Source organism: Chelon labrosus (assembly GCF_963514085.1).
Source record: "Chelon labrosus genome assembly, chromosome: 3".
In the NCBI taxonomy this organism is placed as follows: Eukaryota; Metazoa; Chordata; class Actinopteri; order Mugiliformes; family Mugilidae; genus Chelon; species Chelon labrosus.
This window is the reverse complement of record NC_140339.1, coordinates 7,393,307-7,418,307: the sequence shown is the minus strand read 5'-3', so window position 1 is coordinate 7,418,307 and position 25,001 is coordinate 7,393,307. Positions and strand designations below refer to the sequence as shown.

Here is a 25,001-nt window from a genome sequence, read left to right as displayed (position 1 = left end):
CAAGAATGTGCACGTAAGGTGGCGGCTAAGCTGTGACACCCGTGCTTCTCCATCTTGCACGTTGACACTTGCTTTAAACTTGCAGGTTATATATATATATATTTTTTTTTTTTTTAAATCTACACAAAAACAGAAGTGTAAAAACAACCATTTGGAACAAGCACATTATCCGACCTACAAGAGCTGTTGTTTTTAACATCTGGGATTTCGTACAGATTACAAAAACAAGACGCACTCTGTCAGTTTGTGAGCTTCGGAAACGCTGGTAGGTAGACTCCTTTACTCTTGCGCCGCCGCAGGGCGATAATTTGACTGATTCAACTTTTCTTTATGCAAGAAATATGTGCGTCTGAGGCTGTCTCTCATCGACACCAAATAGAAACTGTTCTCTAGAGTCACGACAGGCTGCGTAAGCTGCTCAGTCAAACACATTTAAATGACAAAGAACTACGTCAAACAGAGCTCCGTGATTTAAAGACTTTGCAAAAACTCAGTTCAAACTAAAAGTGGCAGCACAAAATACATGTCCAGCATGTCCAGCTGCTTTTGGCCAAGCTAAACATGGCTAACGCTGGGGTTAGCAGCCTGATAGCACAGATTCAGTTCAATCTTATTGACATAACAATCCAAACTGTCTCAAGATGCTTTACGGATACACACAGAGCAAGAGCTAAGATGACTGTGGCAAAGATAAACCCCCCTTTTAACGGGAAGAAACCTAGAGCAGAACCCAGCTCGTATGGGGGGGAGCATCTGCTCGAGGACGGCCGGGCAGAGACAGAAAAAGAGAGAGAACAGAGCAGCAGGAGGAACGAGATGAATTCATACATACATCTGAATAAATCATCCGTGCAGCAGATAAACATGATACAAACAAGGGTACAAGATGTAGGCGACGCATGTTACGTGACACTTTCATAATGGATACAAAGAATGGACAGAGCTCAAAATATTCATTGTAGAAACGCTTTGCTCTTGAGATGGATACGAGGCAGATACGGGAGTGGCATCAGCGTTCGGTCCAGAAAGCAAAAAAAGGCTGTAAATGTTATTTGAATCTGACACCTCTCCATTGCAGAAAAACCTCCTGTACTTTTCCATTATCAAAACCAGGATGCGTCATTGCTTTTGTAGGCCAGTGCGACTATAACTGACCCCTCTCACGATAAAGAACTTTAAGAAGCTGCTATTGTAGTGCTTATGGCGCCCTTTCTGCCGACAGTCATCATATTGTACAACGGTGTCTGGCAAAGTGGATTCAGTCTCAGTCCACTAGGAGGGTGATGATGCAGCCAAGTTGTGTTGACGCTACACACTGTCTTTGTATTCTCTGCTTGCGACAATCAACATTTATCTCAGGAAACGTGAGAACACGAGCAACGTCATCCTTCCATTCCACAGATTCTGATGACGAGCACAGTAATGATGAGAACAAACGCATGAACCTATACACCGATCAGGCATAACATTATGACCACCTTTCTAATATTGTGTAGGTCTCCATTGTGCCTCCAAAACAGTTGTGACTCATCAGAGAATGGACATGGGCCTTCTGAGGGTGTCCTGTGGTGTCTTGTAACAGAATGTTGTTAGTGGGGGGCCTTTGAGGGGAGGGGCCTCTGTGGGTCATCCCACAGATACGTGATCAGTTTGGGATCTAGTGAATTTAGAGACCAGGTCAACACCTTGTGCTGTTTGTCATGATTTTCTGAGTTGTTCCTAAACCGTTTTTGTGTGTGTGTCCTGCTGGGGATGGCTGCTGCCATCAAGGAGTGTCATTGCTATGGGGTGGGGGTGCCTGGTTTGGGCTAGGTGGGTGCTACATGTCTAAGTAACATCCACACCAAAGCCAGGTCCAAACATTTCCCAGCTGAATACTGTATTGTCACAAAATTATCAGTGTTATTCACTTCTCCTGTCAGTGGTCATAATGTTGCGGCTGATGCGGTGTAAGTTGATGCGGGGATGGGGCCTCCACCTATTTTGCACCTTAAATTACGTGTTCCAGGTTGTAATCTCCATCCAGTATTCTGTTTTCCTTTGTTTGCCCTCGACGTCCTGCCGCTCTTTTATACATTTTCACGTTTTATCGCTTTTGTTGTCTGACAAAATCGCCGCCACAACAATTACCTTTTCCACCCAGAAGCAGCTCATCTTAATTTTACTTCAAGTCATAAAGCGTGTAATAATGTACACAGTGAATGTGGAGAGACATTCTAGCGGTTACACGCGGCTAGCCTCGTCTTTATCCTGAATTTCATCAAGAGTGCCTACATGAAAGCACCGGCTGACAGAAGAAACTGGCAGCCATTACTGCGAATCCACTCCTGAGGGAATCTCTTCTTTTGCTCCCACCACAAATGAACTGACATCTAAGGGGAAGAAAAAGAGCCTTGTGCACCAGCATAGATCGTGACTGGAGAGGGAGGAGGAGGGGGAAGGGTGGGGGGTATATTTTTTTATGACAACTAGAGGCCTCCCTGGACATTTAACTGGTACTGCTCACTGTGTGTATTCAGTGGTAAGTAGAGCACCAGCGCAGGGTGCAGTGTAGTTAGGTTCTGCATCACCGGGATCTTGCAAATTACGCTTCCACTGTAATGGATGAATACTTGGAACATGCCAAGTCAACAATCAATTCAATCAATTTGCCATTCAGTCAATATTAATCAGCCCATTAATTAATCACCCAGGTCACAGCTGTCTTATTTATACTCTCATTAGCGCACTTCATCTACTGCATAATGGAAGCATTAGTAACTCACTCAATAGCTCTCTGATGATGTCTCATTTGTTTAACGTGCACAAGAATGGAGGTGTAAAAATGACACGTTTTGGTTTGACGGGGGTCTGTGTGTGGGACTGTGTCTTGGCTGGGAACGGTGACTTCCTGGAGTCTCTAGTGGTGGGCTAGCAACCCCAAGGTGACAGCAAGACTCCAGGAAATACGTGATAATTAGTGAGCTTTATATGGTGCCGGTAGGCGGACTTTATTCCCTTTGGATCACTGTTTTTCTCGGCTTCCTGGCTTCGCTAATGGGCTGCTGGCACCACATTCATATTGAATGGGCAGTTATTGATCTTTTCAGCAAAAAAGTGATAAATCGTGTTATACCAGAGTCAGGCTATTCCTTTAATTACAGAGAAATAGGTGCACATGTATTAAAGACGAAAGGGCAAACGTACCTGCCACCGAATTTGGACGGGGCATCACGAGGGAGGACGTGCCGTGTATGTGGTGCTGTGGGAGGGGTCTTTTTGGCGCCGGCGGAGTCCTCGGCTCCATGATGTCAGTCCTAGGTAAGGACTCATCTGGCTGGGCAGTCAGATTGTCCCTGGCTGGCCCGAGATGGCGGTCCTCGCTTGCACGGCCCATTGCTCCAGCGCCGCCCCCTGGGCCTTCGTCCTTAGTCAGAACCTCGCTGGAGGCGCTGCGCTCCTCATTCTCAGAAGAACTGGTGGTGGTTGCTGAGCAGTGCAAAGAACATATGCTAATCACAGCCAAAAAGAGAAAACTAAATCATGTTTCTAAAGAACATCTGGCTGTCATTTTTTTTTTTTCCTTAAGATCGACTAAAGACTCCAACTCCAGAAAAACACATTTACTCAGACAACATTCAAATGCAGCTGTTTCATCAAACGTACATTAAAAGCCCATCAATCAATTAGTTTTATCGTTCTCTATGCGCCCTTTGCCCCTTTGTATTCAACTATAAATACAAACTCTATTTAAGGAGAAAAAAGTGTCCTATTTCGGGAGAATCAGACCCATAAGCAACAAAGACAGCAGTGTCCCAGTTTTGACAGGAGGGAGCTGAAGCCTTAAGGCTGAAGTGGCACAGACAACGTAGAGAAACTGGCTGTGGGGTAGGGGTGCACACTGGACAAGGCCTTAGACTCTGTGATGTTGAATCTAACTTCCTATCAGCTTGTAGGATGGTGGGGCAATTTGAGGACGAGTCATGTTTGGATTCTCTGATAAAATGATTCCATATGGCGTTAAACGGGACAGTGATGTTTGTTTAGCTCACGCGTGGCTAGCCTTCTGTATTGCGTGTGCTGGATCCGGCCAGGATTTCCAAACATAAACTGCAGCAGCTCTCACCTATAATCCCACTGTCCTTGCTCTCAAGGGTTGAGGTGGGGCTTTGAGACAGAGGCCCAGGACTGCTCCCGGGTCCAGAAGAAGCAGGACAAGGGAGAAGGCTGGAGAGGGTTCCACTGGGGCTGATGCTTGTGCCACAGTGGGGAGAGGGTAAGGGTAAAGGCTGGGGCAAGGACTGGCCTCCAGCACTGGTGCTCAGGGTGGACGGGGGGCTCTCTGAACAGGGGGAGGCAGTGCTGCAGGTCAGAGTGGAGCTAGGACTCCCCCCCTGGGCAGAGGTATCACACTGAAAAACACAAAGCAGATGGAGTTACAAGAAGTTCAGCTATGTATAAAACACAAAGGGAAGGTGTGATTAGAGCACCGTGAAAGACATAGAGGAGAGAATAGAACGACATGTTTAATTATTTTATTTCAAAAGTGAAGTAAATTGACTGTGTTAGTTGTCACTGCTTTAATGATGCTGCACTCTGCATGACACTGTTTGCCTTCATGCATGCTGCTTTGTGTGACTGTGACCGAGTATGTTTGAGTGTGCTCACAGATGGGAACTGAAAGGATAATTCCAGTTATTTCCATCCCGGCTGCCATTTTCCCACTTTTTCATAATGACGGCTGGTTGTGCTCAAAACAAAATCACTTACTGTTGACATTAACAATTTACTGTAAAAGTCTGTGTCCACACTGTCTGCTGTTCCACACGGGGATGATTTCACAGAGACAACATTAATTTTGAACATTTTTCACAGACTGTACAGTGAACATATACATAAAAGAAAATGTTCACTACTATAGCAGCGTATAGATTGTTGGCGAAGCATGTACAGCTCTACAGTAAAGCAAAACGCCACGTAATTTTAAACACAATAAGGTCTACAATGTACAGGGCTAAGAGAAGCATTTAGAAAACAGATAGAATTATTTTTTCAAAAACAGAATCACATCTGTTGACCAAGACGTCCAACTTTATGAGTAAAGAAAATATATACATGTGTTAACTATAAAGGCTCTGCAATTAGGACATAAAGTGTGGTTGAATTTAATTAGACTGTTGTTTGTTTTCTTATTGTATCTCTTAAAAAGCTTAAAGCTTATTTTAAGCTTAAAGAATATTTAAAACCTAATTTTAAAGGACCAGTGTGCACGATGTCCAGAGACACCTAGTGGTGAAGTTGCGGATTGCAAGCAACCCTCCTTTTCCAAACATGCAGGATGTGTGGTCCTCAAACTTATTTCTCAAAGGTGTGCATCTGATTTTTATTCAAGGTCAGAGGTTTGGAACAAACTACAAGTTATTTGACTTACTTATAACCTTTAAAGAGCATCTGTTTAAGTTCAATACAGTCATAATACGCTCTAGCGTGGGAGAAATGGAGTTGTTTGCTGGCAATCAGTAGTTTGAACTTCATTCTTGTGTACTCTTCAGCAAGATGTCTGGAGTTGTTATTGGCTCCTCTTAATAACGCATGAGCTTGATCTAAAATACTGACATGAGGCTTTATTGACTTCATAACCTTTCATAACTACTTTCTTATCGACAACATCCACAAAACAAACGAGAGAAAAATCTTAACTAATATGTGTACTATTATCTATTATAGAGTGCGCTGTATTGAAGTCAGCATAGAGATTGTTAACAGTCAAATAAACAGTGTCTTTCTATCTCTATTTGTCCCTTTGGTGGCTTGAAGACACGCAGCAGCATTTACATTTCCTCTGCCGCCTTATTCTTAAAATTCACGTTTTGTTTTTGTTTTGTTTTTTATTAATAACCATAGCGATCAATAAAACCTGAATCAAGCCTTTTATAAATATTGTATCTGTTCATTTATGTCCAGGAAATTACTGAACATAAAACAGCGAGCTCCTCCAAATGCCACGGCATTGTTTGCACACTGCCTGGCAGCAACAACGCAACAACACTCTCTCCAGCAGCTGACGTCGCCATGACAACGGTGTCAACGATAAAAAAACCACATTCATTATGACAGGATAATCTCTGGCTAAACTGTATATTCACTAATACTCAATAATGATTCATTAATCGCTAGAAAATTTGTTTTTCTCATTTTTTTTTGTTTTTCCGAATTAGAAAGCCACGCATCCATTTGATGGGATAGGTCCGGATTGAGTTGCTCTTCGCGCTAGGTGTCCGGACTTGCAAAAGACATGGTGTAGGAGCTAGTGTTTGGTGTGTCCCTTCTGGGATACCGTAGAAACACACATGGTGGAATAGGCGAGAGAAACAGCGACAGTAGCAGGGCTCATTCTCCACTAAAGATAACATAATTCTGAATATTATATTCTATTTCTGCAAGGAGAGCCTCCTAAATCTTAACGCAGGACCTTAAGAGGGTGTGAAATGTAAAATGAAAAGAATGAAATTCTTTGTTGCTGTTTTTTGAATATTCCTGATTCTTGAGTTTTTGATCACGTGCATTTCAGGCCTCCTCCAACCGAAGCAACATTTCTGCGCCTCAGAGACTGTAGAGAGACAAGGCAGCTGAGTTTAAACATCTCACTGTTATTCCCTTTATACCAAAGCCTCATCTATCTTAGCCAGGACAGCCCACATTCCTCATATGAGCCTCGCTATCTCGGCGAAACTGACTGAATCTGGAGCTCAGGTGGTGGAATGAGGCTGAGAAAATGGGCCAAGGCTGAGCAATGCAAAGGCAAAGAGATGGAGAGACGTAGTGTAGGCACGAGCAATAACTCATCACGCGGAGGGGTTAAACTAAAAGGGCACTGAGTCCAAACCAACACAATAGTGTTTCAAAATATATACTGTATATCAATTCCCTTTTATTAAATTAGTTATACAGGGTGTTCCTGCATACGATTGCATTCTAAATAACAATCTTTATAAAGCAATGGTTCAATGTTCAAGGTTGTTTCAGTCTATTCATTGTTATTTTGATATAACTTGACAGCATGGGGTCAGTAAATCAATACGCTGCCCTACCTTCTTCTCCCTCCTGTCCTCCATAGGAGAGCTAGCAGTGCCGGCCGTTGCTTCTCCCAATAAAAAGCATAGTCTGGTCATCAGTTCCTGGCTAGAGAGGGAGGAGCCAGGCTGGGGCTCCACGTGGAGGTCTGGAAGACACACACATTCAGGACACGGGGATTAACAAGCAAACGGAGACACAGCAGGTCAAATGATGCCGCCGCCAAGCCGATGCTCCCGTTTCGGCTCAGCTTGCTCGCGAGGCTCCCACCCAGCAGCATCTGCGGTGGACTGCAAGAAATGTATGCATCCACAGGTCAGCGCGGCCCCAGCTGCACTGATTATGAATGCGCACACAGTGGCTTTCCAGTCCACGGCTGAGGCGGCAGCAAGGAGGTTGTGTGGGGTTGTGAGTTCGCCTGTGCACATGCCTGCCAGGTGCTCTCGGTTAAGGGACGAGTTGTGAATTTCAATGAGATTGGTGTCGACTCCGGAGCGAAAAGAAGGAGTGCCTCGGCTCTGCCTTCACAATTGCTCCTGGAGAGATTGGCTGACAGAGGCCATGTGCTGCATTCATTTATCACTGTTTAAGGCTCCCTGGTGCTTTGACCTCCAACCCCCTGCTCCACTTTAGATCCATGCTCACCTCAGCAAAGTGAGGCTTCTCCGGGCCATACCCAGCTGAGCAATACATGCCTCCATTCTCACACCTCATCCGTGTACTGTTATCAGCTGAGTAACATGCATATTGAGAAGGCATATAAACAGGATGACAAGACACCACGGATTACAGGAACAGCTCACTCCTCCTCACGAACATCTTTTCGTTTAGACATCACATTTCATTTCGCACTCCCACCGATTCTTTCTCATTCTGTCCTCCCTGCTCGTTCTCTCGCTTCAAATGCACTGCATATTCAACTCAACTGTGTGCCGATTTTTTTGAGAGGCAAGTCTGGTCACTTTTGTTTGCAAGGTGCCCCGGTTAAGCCTTTGACGATACTCTTTTCACAGCTGAGAATCTGCTGAAGTCTTGGGTAGGATGTGTATTTCAATGAGGGGGAGGAGAGAAAACTTTGCATTTAGTCAGCACAGCACTGAGACCCAATCTGGAGTAACATGAGGACACACTGAACGTCCAGTACTATTCATCAAACCACCTAGCAGTTGCCATTGGAAACGGGAAGCTGAGAGGTGCCTGGCAACCGGGATGGAAGATGCCTCATAAAATCTGTTTAGCCTAAGGGTAGCCCTGTGGTCAGAAACGCAAAGAAAGCTAGCAGATATGTAAGTATTTGCACCATTAATGTTTTTAATCCAGCTTTAACTATGTAAGAAATATGTAGAGGAGTCAGGGCAGAGAATCAGGAGAAACTGGGATGAAACAAAACCACTCTCAACAATACACTAAATATTACACAAACATCTCTGTCAGTACATTGCCTCTGAAAGGAAAACTTAACAAAAGCCTTTTTGATGTAATTAAAACACACACACACACATACATACACACTCTTTCTCTTGTATTTCACATCATTCACCTCAGTCTCATTCTGATTCAGTTTCACTAATCAATACCTGGAGAAAAAAACAGACACAATGCACAAAACACACGCCCCCACACGCTCCTGTTCTCACCTCTGTGGTCTGCCTTGCCACGGCACGAGGCAAAGACAGGAGGTTCTCTCGGACTAGAGGAGTCATCCACATACTCCGGCTTCCTTACCCGTCCTTCGGCCACAGCAAAGCAGGCAGGAGGGAGAGCGAAGGAGAGCAGGCAGGGTGGGAGGGAGGGAGGGAGGGAGAGAGAGGGTGGAGATAGGGAGGGATATGAAAGAAAGTGAGAGAGAGGGAGAGGGAGAGGGAGAGGGAGAGAGAGAGGGAGAGGGAGAGGGAGAATGAGAGAGATTAAGCTTCTCCAGATGAGATCTGTGGTGCAGAATTTGAATTGTGTCCCAGGAGTATAAAGCAGAATGTACAGAGTGCAAGCCATGCATGCAAACAGAACAACATTCATCGTACCGTGGGCATTTATCTATAATATATTAACACTGCTAACGTGTGTGTTTGTGTGTGTGTGTGGTACGGACAGCGGTGCACACTGTGTGGGTGTGTCTCAATTTATGCACAACATCTCAGGGTTCTTGGAAGCGCAGATACTTTAGGACCGGAGATCATTTCACTATGAGATGTCTCTAAACACTGAAATGTCCTGTTTTTTTTTTTATACATATATACTCAAGGTTATTTAGTGAATGATGCACGTGAATAGATTTGGGAAACACTGTGCAGTCTAAGAAACAGTTTTATACTTGATTCTGCATGAGCACAAAATAAATAAAAACCACAATATGTATTTTTACCATCTGTTATTAATTTTTTTTATCGTATTTGTCAGGTGTGTTGAAGAAAAACAAGGCAGGGCTGCGTGCAATGAAACGTAATAGCTCCCTCTTCTTGAACGGCTGTACTTGCTGCGGGACACTGCCACCTAGTGCTTCTTTTCAGGCGAGGCAGCCCAAGCAAACGCCAACCATGTCTTCTTTGCATCCTTTCATTCTTTCGTTCTTTTCCAATTTCCAATTTTGACAACTTCATTCATTCGTTCACTCATTTTCTGTAGCCGCTTGTCCTGTGAAGGATCGTGGGGGGGCTGGAGCCTATCCCAGCTGTCACTGGGCGAGAGGCGGGGTACACCCTGGCCAGGTCTCCAGTCTATCGCAGGGATAACACAGAGAGACAGACAACCATTCACACTCACACCTACGGCCAATTTAGAATCACCAGTTAACCTAACCAGCATGTCTTTGGACAGTGGGAGGAAGCCGGAGTACCCGGAGAGAACCGACGCAGACACAGGGAGAACATGCAAACTCCACACAGAAAGGCCCCAGTCGGCCGATGGATTCAAACCCAGAACCTTCTTGCTGTGAGGCATCAGTGCTAACCACCACGCCACTGTGCCGCCAGTTACAAATCTTGTCAAATTAAATATTCATAAAGTACAGTAAAATGCAAACAGACAAGAAATTTTACCCTCAAAACGGTGTTTCAATGTGCCGAATGATGATGATGATGAGAATGTCCTCACCAGAAATTGGGAGTTTGTGAGGTGTTCACGCAAGCGGAGGTTTGCGACTTCACAAACAATTTGGAGAAAATTTGCTGTGTAGCTCCCATGGGTGGGGTATGGAAATCTGAGAATGGGCTTTTTGATGGGATAGGAAACACGTTCTGTCCAATTTCAAAAAAGAAATTGTGCTTCTTTATTCATGGACTGAAGATCTTTCTGCCCTTTCAGACACGTTGCTCCCCCTTTTTTTTTAGAAAAGCTTGGAAGCATTTTGTTTGCTAGACTCTGGCGGTGAGAACCCTGCGCCGCGCATGGCGATTCAACAAGTCTGAGCACCGAGCAGAAAAGGTGAGAAACTACCACGCTGCCGTGTATGTGCTCTTATTACCAAGCAAGGAACTATTTCTGCTGCTGCATTTGTTGTCGTGGTTTATAGTTCACGGCAGAATTGTCTACTCAGTCTGTATTCAGGCCAGTGATTGGGAGATGTAACTGAGTATTTAGCTATGTTTTTGTTGTGTGTGTGGGGGGGGGTTATTGGTCAGCTGATGGAAGACACATAATAGGAGAAGAAAGGGAAGAGGAAATATCATATGCCAATTGTTTCCTGCGGGAATCAAAGGGGGGGAATGCACGGCACACATTTCAGATTGCTGGCAAAACTCTGCGTTCCAGTTCGCAGCTATTTGTGTAATTAAAAGTGTCAAGAAACACATGCATTTCTAAACGCACTACAAACAGTACATGTGATGCATTCAACAGTAAGTGGGCCTTTAGTTCAGATTTTATTTATTTCGTCTTCGATCGTGACTTCCTAAACTAATCTCAAATCTTTAAATTGACCTACCTAATTGAGGTTCCTTGCCTTAAGTTATCTTGCTTAATTATTTACTCTGACAATCTGTCACATGTTTACGGGCCCCGGGGGCACAGTCTGTATGCTCTCGTATTTTCACATGTCACATGTATGGAACAGCTGAACACACAGAAGCTCGCTGCTAATCAAGGCAGCAAAGACATGAAAGCAATCAGTTTCTTTGTAGCTTCCCCCCGGTGCACGGCTCCACGTCATTCTCAGTTGTTCACCACGCTCTGTTTTGATTGCTATTACTATTTCGACTGAACCCACCTGGGAACTTGATGCACGAGTGGGAGGGGGCTATGTTGGGCTGCCGAGGGAGGAGAGGGGAGGACGGCAAAGAAATGGACACGCCTTTGGTCAGCCTCTTCAATTTTCCTGGGCTCTCGGTGTAGCTGCTGTCATGGTTCGGATAGTGAGTGCCACGCTGGCCGCTGACCCTCTGCAAGGTGCTGTGGGTGTACACCTCACCACCTACAAGGAATAGATGGGAGAGAGTGGAGAAATGAAATAAAGAGTTGATCCAACAGAAGTGCCGCTGTGCATCAGATTGAACGCCGCAGAGAGAGCAGAAGCCCATAAAATATATCTCACAATAAGGCTGCAGCAGAGCAAACATATCTTGTCTTAGAAGCAGATTGCTGAATGAGGTAATGGAAAGTTGGCATTGCCGGAACGTCTATTTAAGGGAATGGGATCACGCTGGCTAAACAGGCTACACTTATTATATTATAATTCAATATTTCAATCATTTTCCACTCAAACGGGCATTAAGGGGGAGAACTCACAAAGCCATGTGATTACAGAAGTCCTTACTGCCACTTATCCTGATGTACTTGATTGCAGCAGTTTGTGCCATGGTGTAATTGAGTCATTCGTTTCCTTTAAACGAGTCTGTTTTTGCTGTTATTACCACGAGCCAAATAAAGAGTCGCACAGCCACCACAAACTCATTCACGAGATAGTCCGTTGCATCATTCCTGAACGTATAGAAGGATCAGTGCCTTTTAATGAGGCGGGTGTAAAGAAGTGAAGATGAGACATCTCTCTGCAAATGATCAGAGTCACGTCAACATACTGTAAACATTCGATATCGTTTTAATGAGACTGACACAGTTCTCTGTCTTCCTCTCTGTTCTTGCTACCCAGTGCAGCACGCAGTTAAATATTGATGAGCAGCATAGTTGCTCTAATACTGAGCTCTGCTTATGTTCATGTCTCTCCGCTGCACCGTCTGAAATCTCCTCTGTACTGCAGTGAGTTGACAAGTTCAGCCTGTGAAAAATACAAACAGCTTAGATTAAACAGCAAAAAAAAAAAAAAAAAAAAGGGAAAAGTTCCCTTTGAGTTCACTGACAATATGACAAAACCTTGTGTAGCGGAAGTCACGGCACGCTTAAACCAAATGCACGGATTAATATCGTTCACTTTTATCTGCTCGCAATTCCAGTGTGTTTAATAGGTCAGGATGTTTGCTTAACCCACTCTAACTTTGCCTGACACACTTTAAATGCAAGCAGCGGGACTCTGCGTTGAGGACGGAACACACTGGTGAATTAGGCTAATTGCAATGGCTCATCTTGAATCACCCATGAGGAGAGAACCTGAATGAAGACCTAGCGTGTGCAAAATAAGGTAAATTTTCCCATATACACATTACAAAACACACATTAGATTAGATTAGAGAAAAAAGATTAATTAAATGCAATTAGATAAGATACATGTCCAAATGTGCAATATTATTTAAGCAAGCACATTTATTTCACGCAGGTAATTTCAGTTTTGTCGTTTCTGGTCCTACCTGCATGTCCCCGGCTCTTCTTTCCCCCTCGTTTTCCTCCTCCTCCCTCTCTCTTGTTTCCAAACACTGCTCTGAACATATCTGGTGCTGCTGCTTCACTGTGGAAGAAGAAGTAAAATGTTAATTTGAATTAGGAACACATTATTTCAGGCAACATTACCCCCACTGCTAGTCCTTAATTCAACTGCCAAAGAGCCAGATGGTGTGTGTTGTTGTTTTTTTAGGCCACAATCACTGACTAGTCTTAAAATAGTTATTACACACTAATTATTGGCACACACCAGGGAGGTCACACACTTTAAAATAAATAAATAAATAAAATAAAATTAAGCCTTAAGTCACCTGTTCTTAAGTATTCTTTGGCGCCCGCATGTCTTCACATAAAAATCCACAGGAAGCTGATGGTAGAGCAGTAGAACCCGCGGAGTCCAATTAAGAAGTGAGACAGAACCTCAGCGAAATGATGGGAGAAGAAGGGGGCGATGTGCGCATGCGTGGTTGCCCCTCTCTCTCTCTCTCACACACACACGTTTGATGCGACATTAATGTTTAATCTTAACTCGTCTTTTGATGGCTAAGCTTAAAATATGGCTACTTGACTGATTTATTTATTCATTATAATAATAATTATTATTATTATATTATGAATTATTATGATAATAATAATAATAACAAAAATATGAGTAAATATCTGTATCACATTTTATAATTTCTTATTCCTACCGAAGCCTTATGTAAAAAATAAAAATAAAATAAATAAAAAGGAACATTAACTAATTTGTTAAGTTATTATTTACTTTGTAAGTTACGGTAACTACGCGTAATTCCCTCAAGTGAACACAAGGTGGCGACAGTGTAAATTAAAATACGCCGTTCGTCCTCAAGGGGGCGGAAATGAGCCAAGACCGGTTACCTATATAATCTGGAAGCTAACCTCCCACCGGTCCTTTTCACTGAGTGTGTGCTCTTACTACAAGTTGAGAGGACGGAGAAAAAAAAAAAATCTTTATTTTACAATGCAGTACATCGGCAGCAGTTCAGTCGCCTCACACGAAGTGGTTTGTTGTAAGTATATCTCCTGTAGCTGTCTCGGGCTAAACTAAATTAGCAGTTAATGTGGCACGTTGAGAACTTAGCCTCCGGATATCGGTTAACAGACACGTGTAAATTAGCTACTGCCATTTTGTGTCACCGTCGAAAAGAAGCTTAGAAACATCAGTCTACACTTTTATATATTAAAAAAAGGTAGGGAAGCGAAATGTCTAATCACACAAGACACAAAAACTAAATCGCGAGTAGATGTAGTTTTCAGGAGCGTTAGCATAGCACCGGTTGTGCCTCATTGCTACCACCACATAGCTGATGCTAATGCTAGCTTTAGTTTCGTGGCTAATTTTAAACATAACATCCAAATCTTAACAGTTAAGGCGGTTAGTTAAGAGTTTGAGGTTCGTTAATAATTAATTTAACACTATACCGGTTGGCTGGATTAAAGTTTGTCGATATTGTTAGCTTGCACAGTTTGTTTTAGCATTACTTTAGCCGCATTAGCTTTAAATTAATATAAGAAACCAGCTAATGTTAGGAGTAAACTACCGTTGTGTTTGTATTGAGTTGAAAGTTAATTGGTTTATCTTGCAGTGATATAATTTAAGTTGTCTTTTATTAAGCCGCACATGCCATTTAAAACTTTTTAAAGTGCATAGTGTCGACTGATTGTATTCAAGTGTCTAGTTTACACAGACATTGACAGTAAATAAACTTCCTTCTGCACTGTTTTTCTAGCGGATCATGGACCATTTGGTGGACACCTGTCTGAGCCAGATGGAGGATGATGATGATGGCTGTGTTTGAGCCTCATGTCCCAAAGAATCCGTCACACCACGGTCTGTTACAGCTCCCTCATTATATGAGGGGGGAATGGCTGTGAAGTGGGCTATCCAGCAACAGGACGGCTACTACATGTACGTATAGACATGTTAACATAAACTTAAATCTGTTTTTGCTCATCTTAGCCTAGTGACCAGCTGCATCTTTGACAGCCTGGGCTCTCTGACGTGAGATATCCTGGGTTTAAATATTTCAGATGCAATATTAAATGTCCCTGCGCTTTCTGCTCGCCTTTTTCCCATGGCGTCTCGGATTGAATAGGGGAGGATAACCCTATCCAAACCAGAAAGTCTATGAACGTGTGTTTACAATGAGTCTGAATGTATTGTTTCTTCATTTTACAGTGTCATGGTTTAAGCTTGGAGATGAAGCCAGAGATGCTTTTGAACAGCAGCTCTGAGACCTTGTAGGAGTGTGACGGCGCAGGTGAGCATTTGAAAATAATATGTTTTGTACGTCAATTTGCATCCACTGATAGACCTGAAGCAGGCTCCATTGGCTTCTGGGTTTGCATAGAGATGCTAAACTGAGCCTTCCTTGCGCTTTCTGACTGCTACATTTCATAGCAGCACGGATTGAATTGAGGAATACATGCAAACTAGTTGGGCGTGGTCCATGGTCGGCTTCACGGGGGAACATTAAATGAGATTTAGTGTATCTCAGCCACTAATCTTGTAATTCCTGCACACCCATATGTGACAGATTGATTCACAGAAAATGTTTTAAATGTGGGTGTTGCTGAGTTTTGAACTAAATGTTTTAATTCTCTTGCAGGTATTAATCAAGCCACTACGACCTCCTGATGGAGTTTCTGCCTATTTTTTATTTTATTTTTTTTCTTCACTCAGATGCCAGAAGATCTGTATTAAGTGTTTCTAATTGTCATATTTAGTTTGCCTTGTTGGATCACATGTCTTGCACACATTACATCCAAGCAATGCCACATTCTGTACATGCAATGGGTCAACTTGGCATCACCTTTGTCTTCAAATAAATCTGACTCCGTATATTGTGACTGTCAATTCTTCTGTACTAAGCAAAATGTGATTGAAGCTTTTATTAGCTTATGTTTGACCTCACAGCTGCTTTCTTAAAACGAACTCCTATTAGATGAGCAAACGTGCACGGAGGGAATAAACAGTATTGTGAGCCCAAGCAGAAATAAAACCAGCTGTGTCTTAAGATCAACCTTTATTAGATACTTTATCTTGAGGGAAATTAGTAGCTTCATCCAATAAAAAAAAATAAATGGAATAATTACTGCTGTGGAGGTGTTTTGTTCTAAGGCCACATATTAGGCTTGTTCCTTAAATACAAAAGGACATGGTTATTGAAACACATTTATTGCATAAGTTGAAAAGAAACCCAATATTTCACATGCATTTGGTAACCACACAAAAGTTAAACTGTTCTAAACCAAATTTATCAGTTTAGAAAATTTTACTTAAAAACAGCTGGGGGGGACTCTCACATTTGGAAGAAAGGGTCATAACTTCTGTCACAGACTTATATAGGTTCCCTCTAAACATTAAACTCCTTCTGGTAATACTAGTATTAAAACATTAAAAAATGCGCCCATTGTGAACACAATTAATCCACAAATACTTGCTTTGTAAAATTCTACAAGTCATTAATTAACCCTGAGGGCGAGCAGGAGCTCTGACAGGAACCACATCAGAAAAAGAAAGTGTTTTCTAAAGTGTCAAAGCTCAGTTTGTTTCATGTTGCCCCTGCTTTTTGTCTCTGACAAGATAAGATCAACTACACAACATCCTCTCCTTGCGAAACTCAACATGTGCTCCACTTCTTCCAGTGCAATTCCGACAGAGGAAATCAGGAGAGAACCCCAAGGTCCAACCAAGTCCTGGTCTGGTAGGGACCCCTCAAATGAAAAGGTGGTCATGGTGCCTTGGGAGGGTCAAAAACTATTCGTCGGTCTTTTCCTCGCCTTGGTAATGTCTGTACTCTGGCTTGAGCTCCCAGGTGTTCTTGTGTGTTCCCTTCACGTTGTAGATGCCGATGTCACGCAAGATTTCCTTCAAGTAAATCTGAGGAAAAAGACGAGATGGGACAAAAGATGAATGTAAAACTATATAATAACTGCACCCGAAGTCTTAAGCACCAAAAGACATCTTCAACCATTATCTGATCTATGTCTAGAGTAGAAATACAGTAAATGACAATTATTTTATTCCGATTTCTACCTAACGATCAGGGTCAACAAACAAGTCTGAGTCTAAAAGACTGAATTGCTTTTTTGGTTTGTAACAAGCAGTGTTGATCAAACGTTCTACCCTTCGACTACATTTGTAATTCACGTAGTCCTCATGTAGTCTTACCACAGGCTGCTTGGTGATGTCCACCAGGTCTTTGATGTTGTAGTACTGGTGCTTCTCGAAAGCCGAAAACAACATGTCCAGCACCTGTTGTTTGTCGGCTCTCGCTCTCTTGCCCTCCTCCTTCTTTTTCCTCTCATACTCGCGCTGCAGCAAAAGGTAAAAACAAAAAAGAGGTGATGTTTCATATATATAGACCAACAGCTTCAGGAGCAATACACATGCCTTTGCATGACATTATTTTATTTCAAATCACATTTAATCTGTGTTAATTATCCTACAAGTTGAACACATGAATTATTTTCCATTTATTTTGATACAGTATGGGTGTAATTTTACTTGCGCTAAACAACAAATAACAATGCTCAGTGGTAAAGTAAAGCACAAACCAGCTGTAGCAACTGGTAAGCAACATAATTTACAGTTGCTCAGGCTTGAGGAAACTTGGCAGTTTGAGGCATCTGCAGAAAACATTTTGCAGGAAACTCAAACTTTAACATAATAAGACGATCCTTTGTAGGATTTCTTACAATATAGTCATGGTTGGCCACAGGTTTGTAGTTGCTGGTGACCGCTTTTTCCAGCTGTTGGGACAACCTGGCCGGCTTGGAGGACTCTTCAATCTGTAACCTGTGTAACACACATGAAACAGTGACATTAAGAAGTCCATAAAGAGCATAACTGCCAATCTAATATCAACGCTAAATATACTAAATTGTGTATGCACTTTTTTTCTTTAAATACTCACCTCTTCAGCTTCATATAGCTTTCACTAACCGCAGGCCTGCACTCTGCTCTCTGCACCACCACTCCCTCCAAGGCTATTTTATCTGTAAAAAGAGTCGAGTTCATCAAAACCTTCATAAAATATTTAAATCCATGTGACTAGATGTATTTTAGTGCATGCTTTCGTAACTGTGGAGCGTCGAGAGAAGGGATGAAAGCAGACGCTGTAAGTGAACAACTGGGAAATATGTTTAGCTGTAAAAAAAAAAAAAGATAAAAAAAAAAAGTCGGTGCCGAGTCTAACTTTTGCTAGTTAAGAGATTCTAGTTCAGTGGAGACTCTCTTCTGAAGTTTTAAGATGTTAGAAAAATCAATCGTAAGTTTCTCTGCACAATTTTGCATGTGCCTTTTGAGGACTTGTTTTTTTTTTTTTAGTCACTCAGATACTGTAAATGAGTGCAGGCATCATAATGTGATTTACAGCAAGAGAGCATACACACACTTTCCACAGTTAATTCAGATCCAGTTAACGCATTTCACTTTCCTGCAACAATCCCCTTTGTTTCCAACATTTTTCAAAATAGAACCAATAACCAGCTTCTGTCTCAGAAGAAGTCAGGGAAGATGACAAGATTGTGGACCTCAACTTCCTAATTGAGCCAAAGCTCAAGAAGAAGAAGTCACACACCTTTAATGCTTAGGACGTATGTACCATGTCAGACTTATTATTTGAGTTTATGGTTCAGGTTTATGCCAAAGTACACTGCTCTATACAGTAAATATACATTTTACAAGTGTCATGGTCATTAACTAAACAATATTTTAACATTTCTGCATCGTCTTTCAACTGCTTATTTACATGAACCCTGTGCAGACGTTTAATGCTCAACATTATAAACCAGGATTAAGTTATAGCTTTTGTTTATGCCGGTCTGCTGGCCATGATTGCACAAGAACAAGGATCAAAACAGCTTTAATCAGTTTTACCAGATGAAAGGAAAATCGTGATTTACTGGTTGGGTAAAATTATAAATGTCCCCACATTTTTTAAAACACATTGTTGAAAGAAAGAGGTACGTATTTCAAGCCAGTGGGATTATGTACGTCGTAGATATAAAACCAATATCTGCAAACAGTCAACTGTCTTCGCCAACAATGTCACAACTGACATAACAACCGCTTGCAGTTGCACTCGGTCGCATCACACAAACACATCTCCAGGCTCCAGTCAAAAAGGCAAACTCTGTACAGAAACAGAAGATCTGAACAATTAGGCCTGAGTTCAGCTTCAAGACAAAAACTGAGCGCTACATGGGAAGATAGTGTCTACGGTTATATGCCGCGTTATTGTGACGCCACAAATGGCATGTGTTTATTAAAACAAAACAAAACAAAAAAGCAGGCACTCATTGTGTCCGATTCCCAGTGAAGCAACTTTGTCACTTGCCGACAAAACAGAGGACTCACCTGGACCTGCCCCCGCCCCCGAACCTGAGCAGCTGCCATCAGATCTCTCTTCTGACTGGCCTACAGGGAAGTAGGGAGGGATGGATGGTGAACATGAAAATACAGGGGATGGAAGACGAAGGAAGGAGGGGGGTCGGACAATAAAAACCACACCCAGGGTTTAGTTGCACACGAAAACCTTTACTCACAGAGAGCTTCTTGGTAAGATCTCTGACAAGAACACACGCGAAGCAAAGCAAGCATGGCCTTATAACAAGCGAGCACAAATATTCTGTCCCACCGCTGATTCACATCCACGAAAGGGCTGCACAAATACTTACTATTTGAAACCTTCAAATTGTATATTTTGTGATGTGAAAATGCAGATCTCATAAAAGTTACTGTGCACAAAAAAATCTGTATGTACCATTACAGCTGTGCAGCCCTAACACACATGCGCGCGCACACACACAGGCGTAATATGGTGTCCCAAAGTAAGCACTGCAGCACAAGATCACCAGCGACCATTGCAAAATAATAATAATAATAATAACAATAATACACTCAAAAGGGGAGACATTCAGCCTGTTAAGATTCAAACTAAACCAAAGAAACCCATGCAAAAATTAAATCAACTCCAAATTCAGCAATGATTTGTGTTGACACTCATCTACTCTATGTTAAGTGAATCCCACATGGGGGCCATTGAGTCTGATCATGTACCCAATTAGCTGTGGTGATAGGCAGCGGACTGAAAAGGTCGACCCACAACAAATAACTGACAGACAAACACCTAAACTGAAAGTTTCTTACATGTAGAGACAGAAGCACATATCAGACTGAATTTTGTTTTCTATTGCACGTTCACTTATCCACTAATGTACAATACATTAATGGATAAAGTGAAAAACCTCACACTCTTGGAAAAGTCAGTTAAGAGTCCACAACAACACGCAGAGAAACAAGCAGGGCAGGCAGATGATAGCAAGCTGTGAAACTTACCTGGGCGCTAGTAAAAAAAACAGGCATTTCACATCACACATAATAACTAACGATGCAATTTATAGATTGTCACGAGCACCTCATCTTGCAGCAAAGGTGTTCAAAAAAACAGATGCTCGGTGTCCTCTGGCTGGGCTCAGAGACGGAAACCGAAACTCACCTGACGACGTCTCTGTGAAGACCGCCAACATCTGTCCTCCCACCGACTGCATGGTGAAGGGGTGATCGCGAGGGGCCGACACCGTCTTATCTTCTATACCTTCGATCACAGTCAGCTCTTCGTTCAAAGTGAAAGACACCTGTGAAGAATAATGTCGGTCACATTTTATCGTTTCAGTTGCATTGTAAAAGTAGATTCTGCAGTGGGTAGATTCACACAACGACATATATGTATATTGGGAAAATGGTTGTTAATAATTTTTTTCCCAGATAGGGGAAATTGAATCCAGACATTTGAATTAATTCATGTTTCCACAACTACCATCTTCCAATATGCATTACAATATGAGGACCAAAAAATATGTGGGTTAATTTACATACAATAAATCCAATGCATTTAGCAAAGTCCGAATAATCATAATCCAATAAGCGTGATATACTGGCTCGTCTCGATGTTTGACCGGAAATAGAGACTAATGAACAAAGGGGACCTGATGCACAGACTCATAAGAATTTTTGAGATGCATAATACATATACTGCTTACCTCTGGTTTTCCCTGATTTCCTTTCCTTAGAAATAAAAACAATAAGCAAAATTACCAAGACTGGCAAGGGTAACAAGGTATTTGATAGCAGTTAACAGACACTCACTTCCCAAAACATTAGGTACACTTGTGAAAACTGACAATCAGTTATTTCACATACTTGCAGATTCGAAGTTTTCCGACTTCTCCTCTGCCACTCGCTTTTGCCCATTGCTGAGAGAGGTATTTGGGCACCTGGAAGAGGAAGAAGTCTGCTTTCACACCTTGACACAGACTGCTGTGGTACCAACATATATGTTGCACCAGTCCTTTTTTTAAATAATTTAAAATATATGTAAAACTATGCAAAATAAATCACACGCTGTTAGGAAGACTCAGACTAACCCAGCTAACATTAGTATGTATTGTTGTGTGTCATATCTACTCATTCATTCATCACAGTGCTAGAAATGCTGGCGCAGTGATTTAAATTTACAATTCAACCAACATTGGAGAAACCAATCTTGCACCGACAGCTATCTGGGCTGTGCAAGCCGTTATTAGGACACATATTTTACAATTTAGCTTTCTGTCCTGCACACAACTGCCCCCGTTGCTTTCTGAGCTACTACTTCATTATTTATTATAGCCACATTGCCACACCGCCATATTATTATGGTCTTAAACTTGGTTAATTGTTTGCTGCGTGTTGTGCATCAAAAATATTTTACGACGTGTAGTTGTGCCCAGTTCACCTAAGCTTGCTAACAGTTTATGAACTTAGCTAACGTTAGCTAGAGCGCACGATTTCATCCGACTATAGCCTTTATGCTAAGCTACAGCGCTATTAGCTTTAGGTATATTTGCACAATAACAGGCCAAAAACCGCGTTAACTAACGATATTAACAAAGTCGTGTACGCACCTTAACAAGCCACACACCCGTGTTCTGTTTGGCACCAGTTAAATCAACTTCGCCTTTCTCTGACATGTTTTAAAACGTCTCTGACAAAATATCAACGCAACCGCCACACGCATGCGCACAGGATATAAGCAAGTACGGCGACTCCGAAGGTCCATATAAAGGAAAACATCCTCCACCGCGATTTGTATTAAACAATTCAGATAGTTTATCCCTCAAATGAGAGAAAAAAAAACACTGTGGAACGAATAAAATGATTATCTTAAAACAAATACGTGAAAAGACTTTAATAGACACATGAATGCATTTTACAGCAATCTGCACAAAAAGCGAGCAATCCTCTAAATCTATCAGATGTACAAGGAGTACTTTGTCAAAGGGTTTTACTGGAGGACACAGTTTTACGGCATTGATCTGGTTGGATAAAGAGCAGTCAGGTTTAAGAAAAGAACAAAAGTTTTACCCAGTAAATGCAAACATACAAGTATATGATAGAGCTAAATCGAGAAGAATCACAGTCCAATCTTCGACATGTCAAATATTGGTAATATCATCTTACAATAAAAAAAAAAGAGATGAAAATATGCAGCGTTGAACCAGTCAGCATTACACAACCGCCATTCATTTATATACACGTTGCAATTGTGATGTGGGATTAACAAAACTAACCAAGTGTTTTCCCTGAACTATTTCAGCATATCGAATAAAAATAATTTCATCTGATAATTTCCAACGTGGCTTTCGTATAACAGGATGGACATAAATTTAAATCTAAGAGGTCATGTGCTGGTGATCTGGATGGTACCCACAGAAACATCATCCAGTCTGGAAAAATAACCTGGTGTACTGTATATCTGTGAAAAAATATTTGATGTTTTACATTCTTTCCCTATTATCAGCCCAAATGCATTGCTTCCTGAAAAAAGTCCACCATGTCTTTACTGTCCATTTAGACCAGTTTAGTTTACCTCATGGGCAACAGAAACATAGTCCATAATGTACAAAGCCTGTAGGAACATTTTTTCCACACTGGAAGTGGTGGTCGGCACTTTCAAATGCATTTATTCCAGTTTGACAATATGTTACAGGAACATTCGGTCCTTGCTGTGCGAGAACCGCGTGTTCAGTTCCTGAGACTTCTTCAGCAGCCGCTGCTTCTGCGCTTCATCAAAGCGGTTCACCTGCAGGTCTGCATCACGATCAAATGGCCTCCTCTCCACTGGCATGTCGGCTTTCTCCTTTGCCTTTTCCTTAATCTTCTTTGAGTGCAAACTCATCAGCGACTCGGCACGCTTAGTCTCCTGATAACAGTAAGCAGGTACAGACATTTTAGTTTACTGTGAGCATCTGTAAAATGTGGACATTTAGGAGAAAGAAGTAATGAGGCCGATCCACTTACATTATACTTAGACACTTTCTCAGCCATTTCCAAGTCTTTCCGTGGAACTTCTGGAGCGCTGTCTTTCTCTTCCTCACCCTTCTCCTTTCTCTCGAGGCGCTCCTATTGATGAAGAAAACACAGTATGTAATATGAAGACAACAAGATGTTTGATAAGAATCGCCAGAAAGTATATATACATATATTCGAATAACTTACCCTGGCCTTGCGCTCCCTGTCTGCTGGTGTATCTGTCCAAATTGTGCGATCATTCTTCTCTGGACCTGATCTCTTCTTAAAAGTTCGAGCCCCTAAGCCAATGTGCTGCAGTTCTGGTGGGAGCTCCATCATCCACGTTTCTCTGGTCAGCACCTCTGGAGCGTCCTGTTTGCAAAAAATACAAAAAAATTAAAAGACATAGAAAAGGAACAAGACACCCTACCTTACCACTCCACATAGAAATACAGTATGTGTGTGGGGGGGACTCACTTCTGTTGTCAGCTTCTCTTTCATCCTTCGTGCTCTGCGCTCAATGTCGTCAGCCACAGAGTGTTGAATGGGCCCTGATGCTGGCATGGGTCCAATCACATCCTCATCCTCTCCCTCGCTACTGGAAGGCTCGGCCTGGTAGCCCGGGGGGAGGGCCGGTCCTGGGAAATCCTCTCCATCTTCACCATCATCGTCTTCATATGCTGCTCTGCGAAACCCAGGAGGCAGAGCCGGTCCCAGAACAGGCGGCCTGAGGGAACACTATTAAAGTTACATCTTCCGTAATTAACCGTGTACTCACACTGTTATCCAGAAATAATAATTTTAAGTTCGTTTTACTTAACTGGGAGAAAAAAACACAGGGTTAATTTGCTAACCTCTCTGGTGAACTCTGTTGTTTCTTAAATCCTGGTGGCAAGGCTGGTCCAAAGAAGCCATCATCATCATCCTCTTCTTTGCTTACCCTGTTCAGAAGACATGTGTTACCATTGTTTTTACCACTTTTAATTCAGTAAACAAACGAACCGTGACCGTGGACCCACTCAGCATGTCCATCACCAGCTGCATGTCCTGTCTTGGCTCTTTTGACCGCCACCTCCTCTTCACTCTCATCCGAGGAGCTCGACGGTTCTCCCCGTTTATAGCCGGGAGGCAGAGCAGGGCCAGCGACTACACAGTTAAAGAAGAAACATACTGACTTCTACAAAAAAAACAACAACTCAATACAAATACAACAAGCTTTATATCGCAAAAAGAACGGTTAATAGGCAATTGTCTTACTTACACCCTTCTTCATCATCGTCGTCTTCAGAGCTCTCCTTTCTGAACATCGGTGGCAAGGCCGGTCCAATTACTTCATCGGACGACATGCTGGATACAAATTAATTTATCAGTTTTAATAGTTTCAGCGATTTTTGAAAACCAAAGTAAGAAAACAGCCTCACAAACAAAAAAAAAAGAACGGGTTTGACCTTTTACACCGGAAGTAAACAGTGAGGGCTCCGGCGTTAGCTGACAAGTTAACTAAAGATGGCCGCACCAAAACCGGAAGTGTACTATGCTATGTGCTCCAAGAATAAAAGTGCATTTTTTTATATACGTTGTACGTCGTCATCATATTTAAAAAATGTCTGTTTACTTGGAACATATGTTATTTGGGAGTTGTACAACCTGAGCTTTCATCTTGACTGCTTTCTAATACATATTACACCCGGTAATCAAATATCAGTTAACATATTTAAATTTTAACCGCCATTTTGTTACATTTCTAACTTTGACAAAATCCAATAAAACTAATAAATTGCCATCTACAAGGACAAATTACTTATTGCACGCTGTGTAAAAA

The 25,001-nt window shown here is 42.1% G+C and overlaps 3 protein-coding genes and 1 long non-coding RNA gene across 5 annotated transcripts in view; 1 reads left to right on the top strand and 3 right to left on the bottom strand.

The window, feature by feature from the left end:
- Positions 1–12,864, bottom strand: part of LOC311485629 (protein TANC1-like) — a gene marked incomplete at its 5' end in the record, with an annotated part of 35,240 nt that extends 22,376 nt beyond the window's left edge. Inside the window, 6 exons of the mRNA XM_084541170.1 lie at positions 3,187–3,468; positions 4,106–4,391; positions 7,071–7,201; positions 8,691–8,783; positions 11,255–11,458; positions 12,786–12,864. Of these exons, the coding sequence (XP_084397296.1) occupies positions 3,187–3,468; positions 4,106–4,391; positions 7,071–7,201; positions 8,691–8,783; positions 11,255–11,458; positions 12,786–12,864 (1,075 nt within the window). The remainder of the gene's footprint in view (positions 1–3,186; positions 3,469–4,105; positions 4,392–7,070; positions 7,202–8,690; positions 8,784–11,254; positions 11,459–12,785) is intronic.
- Positions 12,865–13,738: 874 nt separating this feature from the next.
- LOC311486034 lies at positions 13,739–15,719 on the top strand. Its single transcript, XR_014698985.1, has 4 exons — positions 13,739–13,850; positions 14,571–14,749; positions 15,020–15,101; positions 15,450–15,719. It is a non-coding gene; the product is annotated as an uncharacterized lncRNA (long non-coding RNA).
- Positions 15,720–15,847: 128 nt separating this feature from the next.
- gtf2f2a (general transcription factor IIF, polypeptide 2a) lies at positions 15,848–21,906 on the bottom strand. Of its 2 annotated transcripts, XM_084541782.1 has the most exons (9): positions 21,793–21,906; positions 21,050–21,123; positions 20,890–20,914; positions 20,346–20,484; positions 19,205–19,264; positions 17,760–17,841; positions 17,542–17,641; positions 17,015–17,158; positions 15,848–16,723 (listed from the first exon to the last, which is right to left on the bottom strand). In XM_084541782.1, the coding sequence occupies exons 1-9, from the start codon at positions 21,856–21,858 to the stop codon at positions 16,601–16,603; spliced, it is 813 nt and encodes a 270-aa protein (XP_084397908.1). In that variant the 5' UTR covers positions 21,859–21,906; the 3' UTR covers positions 15,848–16,600. The 2 variants fall into 2 exon arrangements, with proteins under 2 accessions (XP_084397908.1, XP_084397909.1); XM_084541783.1 differs by lacking the exon at positions 19,205–19,264.
- Positions 21,907–22,061: 155 nt separating this feature from the next.
- gpalpp1 (GPALPP motifs containing 1) lies at positions 22,062–24,628 on the bottom strand. Its single transcript, XM_084574665.1, has 7 exons — positions 24,441–24,628; positions 24,199–24,325; positions 24,034–24,120; positions 23,657–23,906; positions 23,387–23,551; positions 23,189–23,290; positions 22,062–23,090 (listed from the first exon to the last, which is right to left on the bottom strand). Exons 1-7 carry the CDS (start codon positions 24,523–24,525, stop codon positions 22,872–22,874), a joined length of 1,035 nt encoding a protein of 344 aa, XP_084430791.1. The 5' UTR covers positions 24,526–24,628; the 3' UTR covers positions 22,062–22,871.
- Positions 24,629–25,001: the final 373 nt, after the last annotated feature.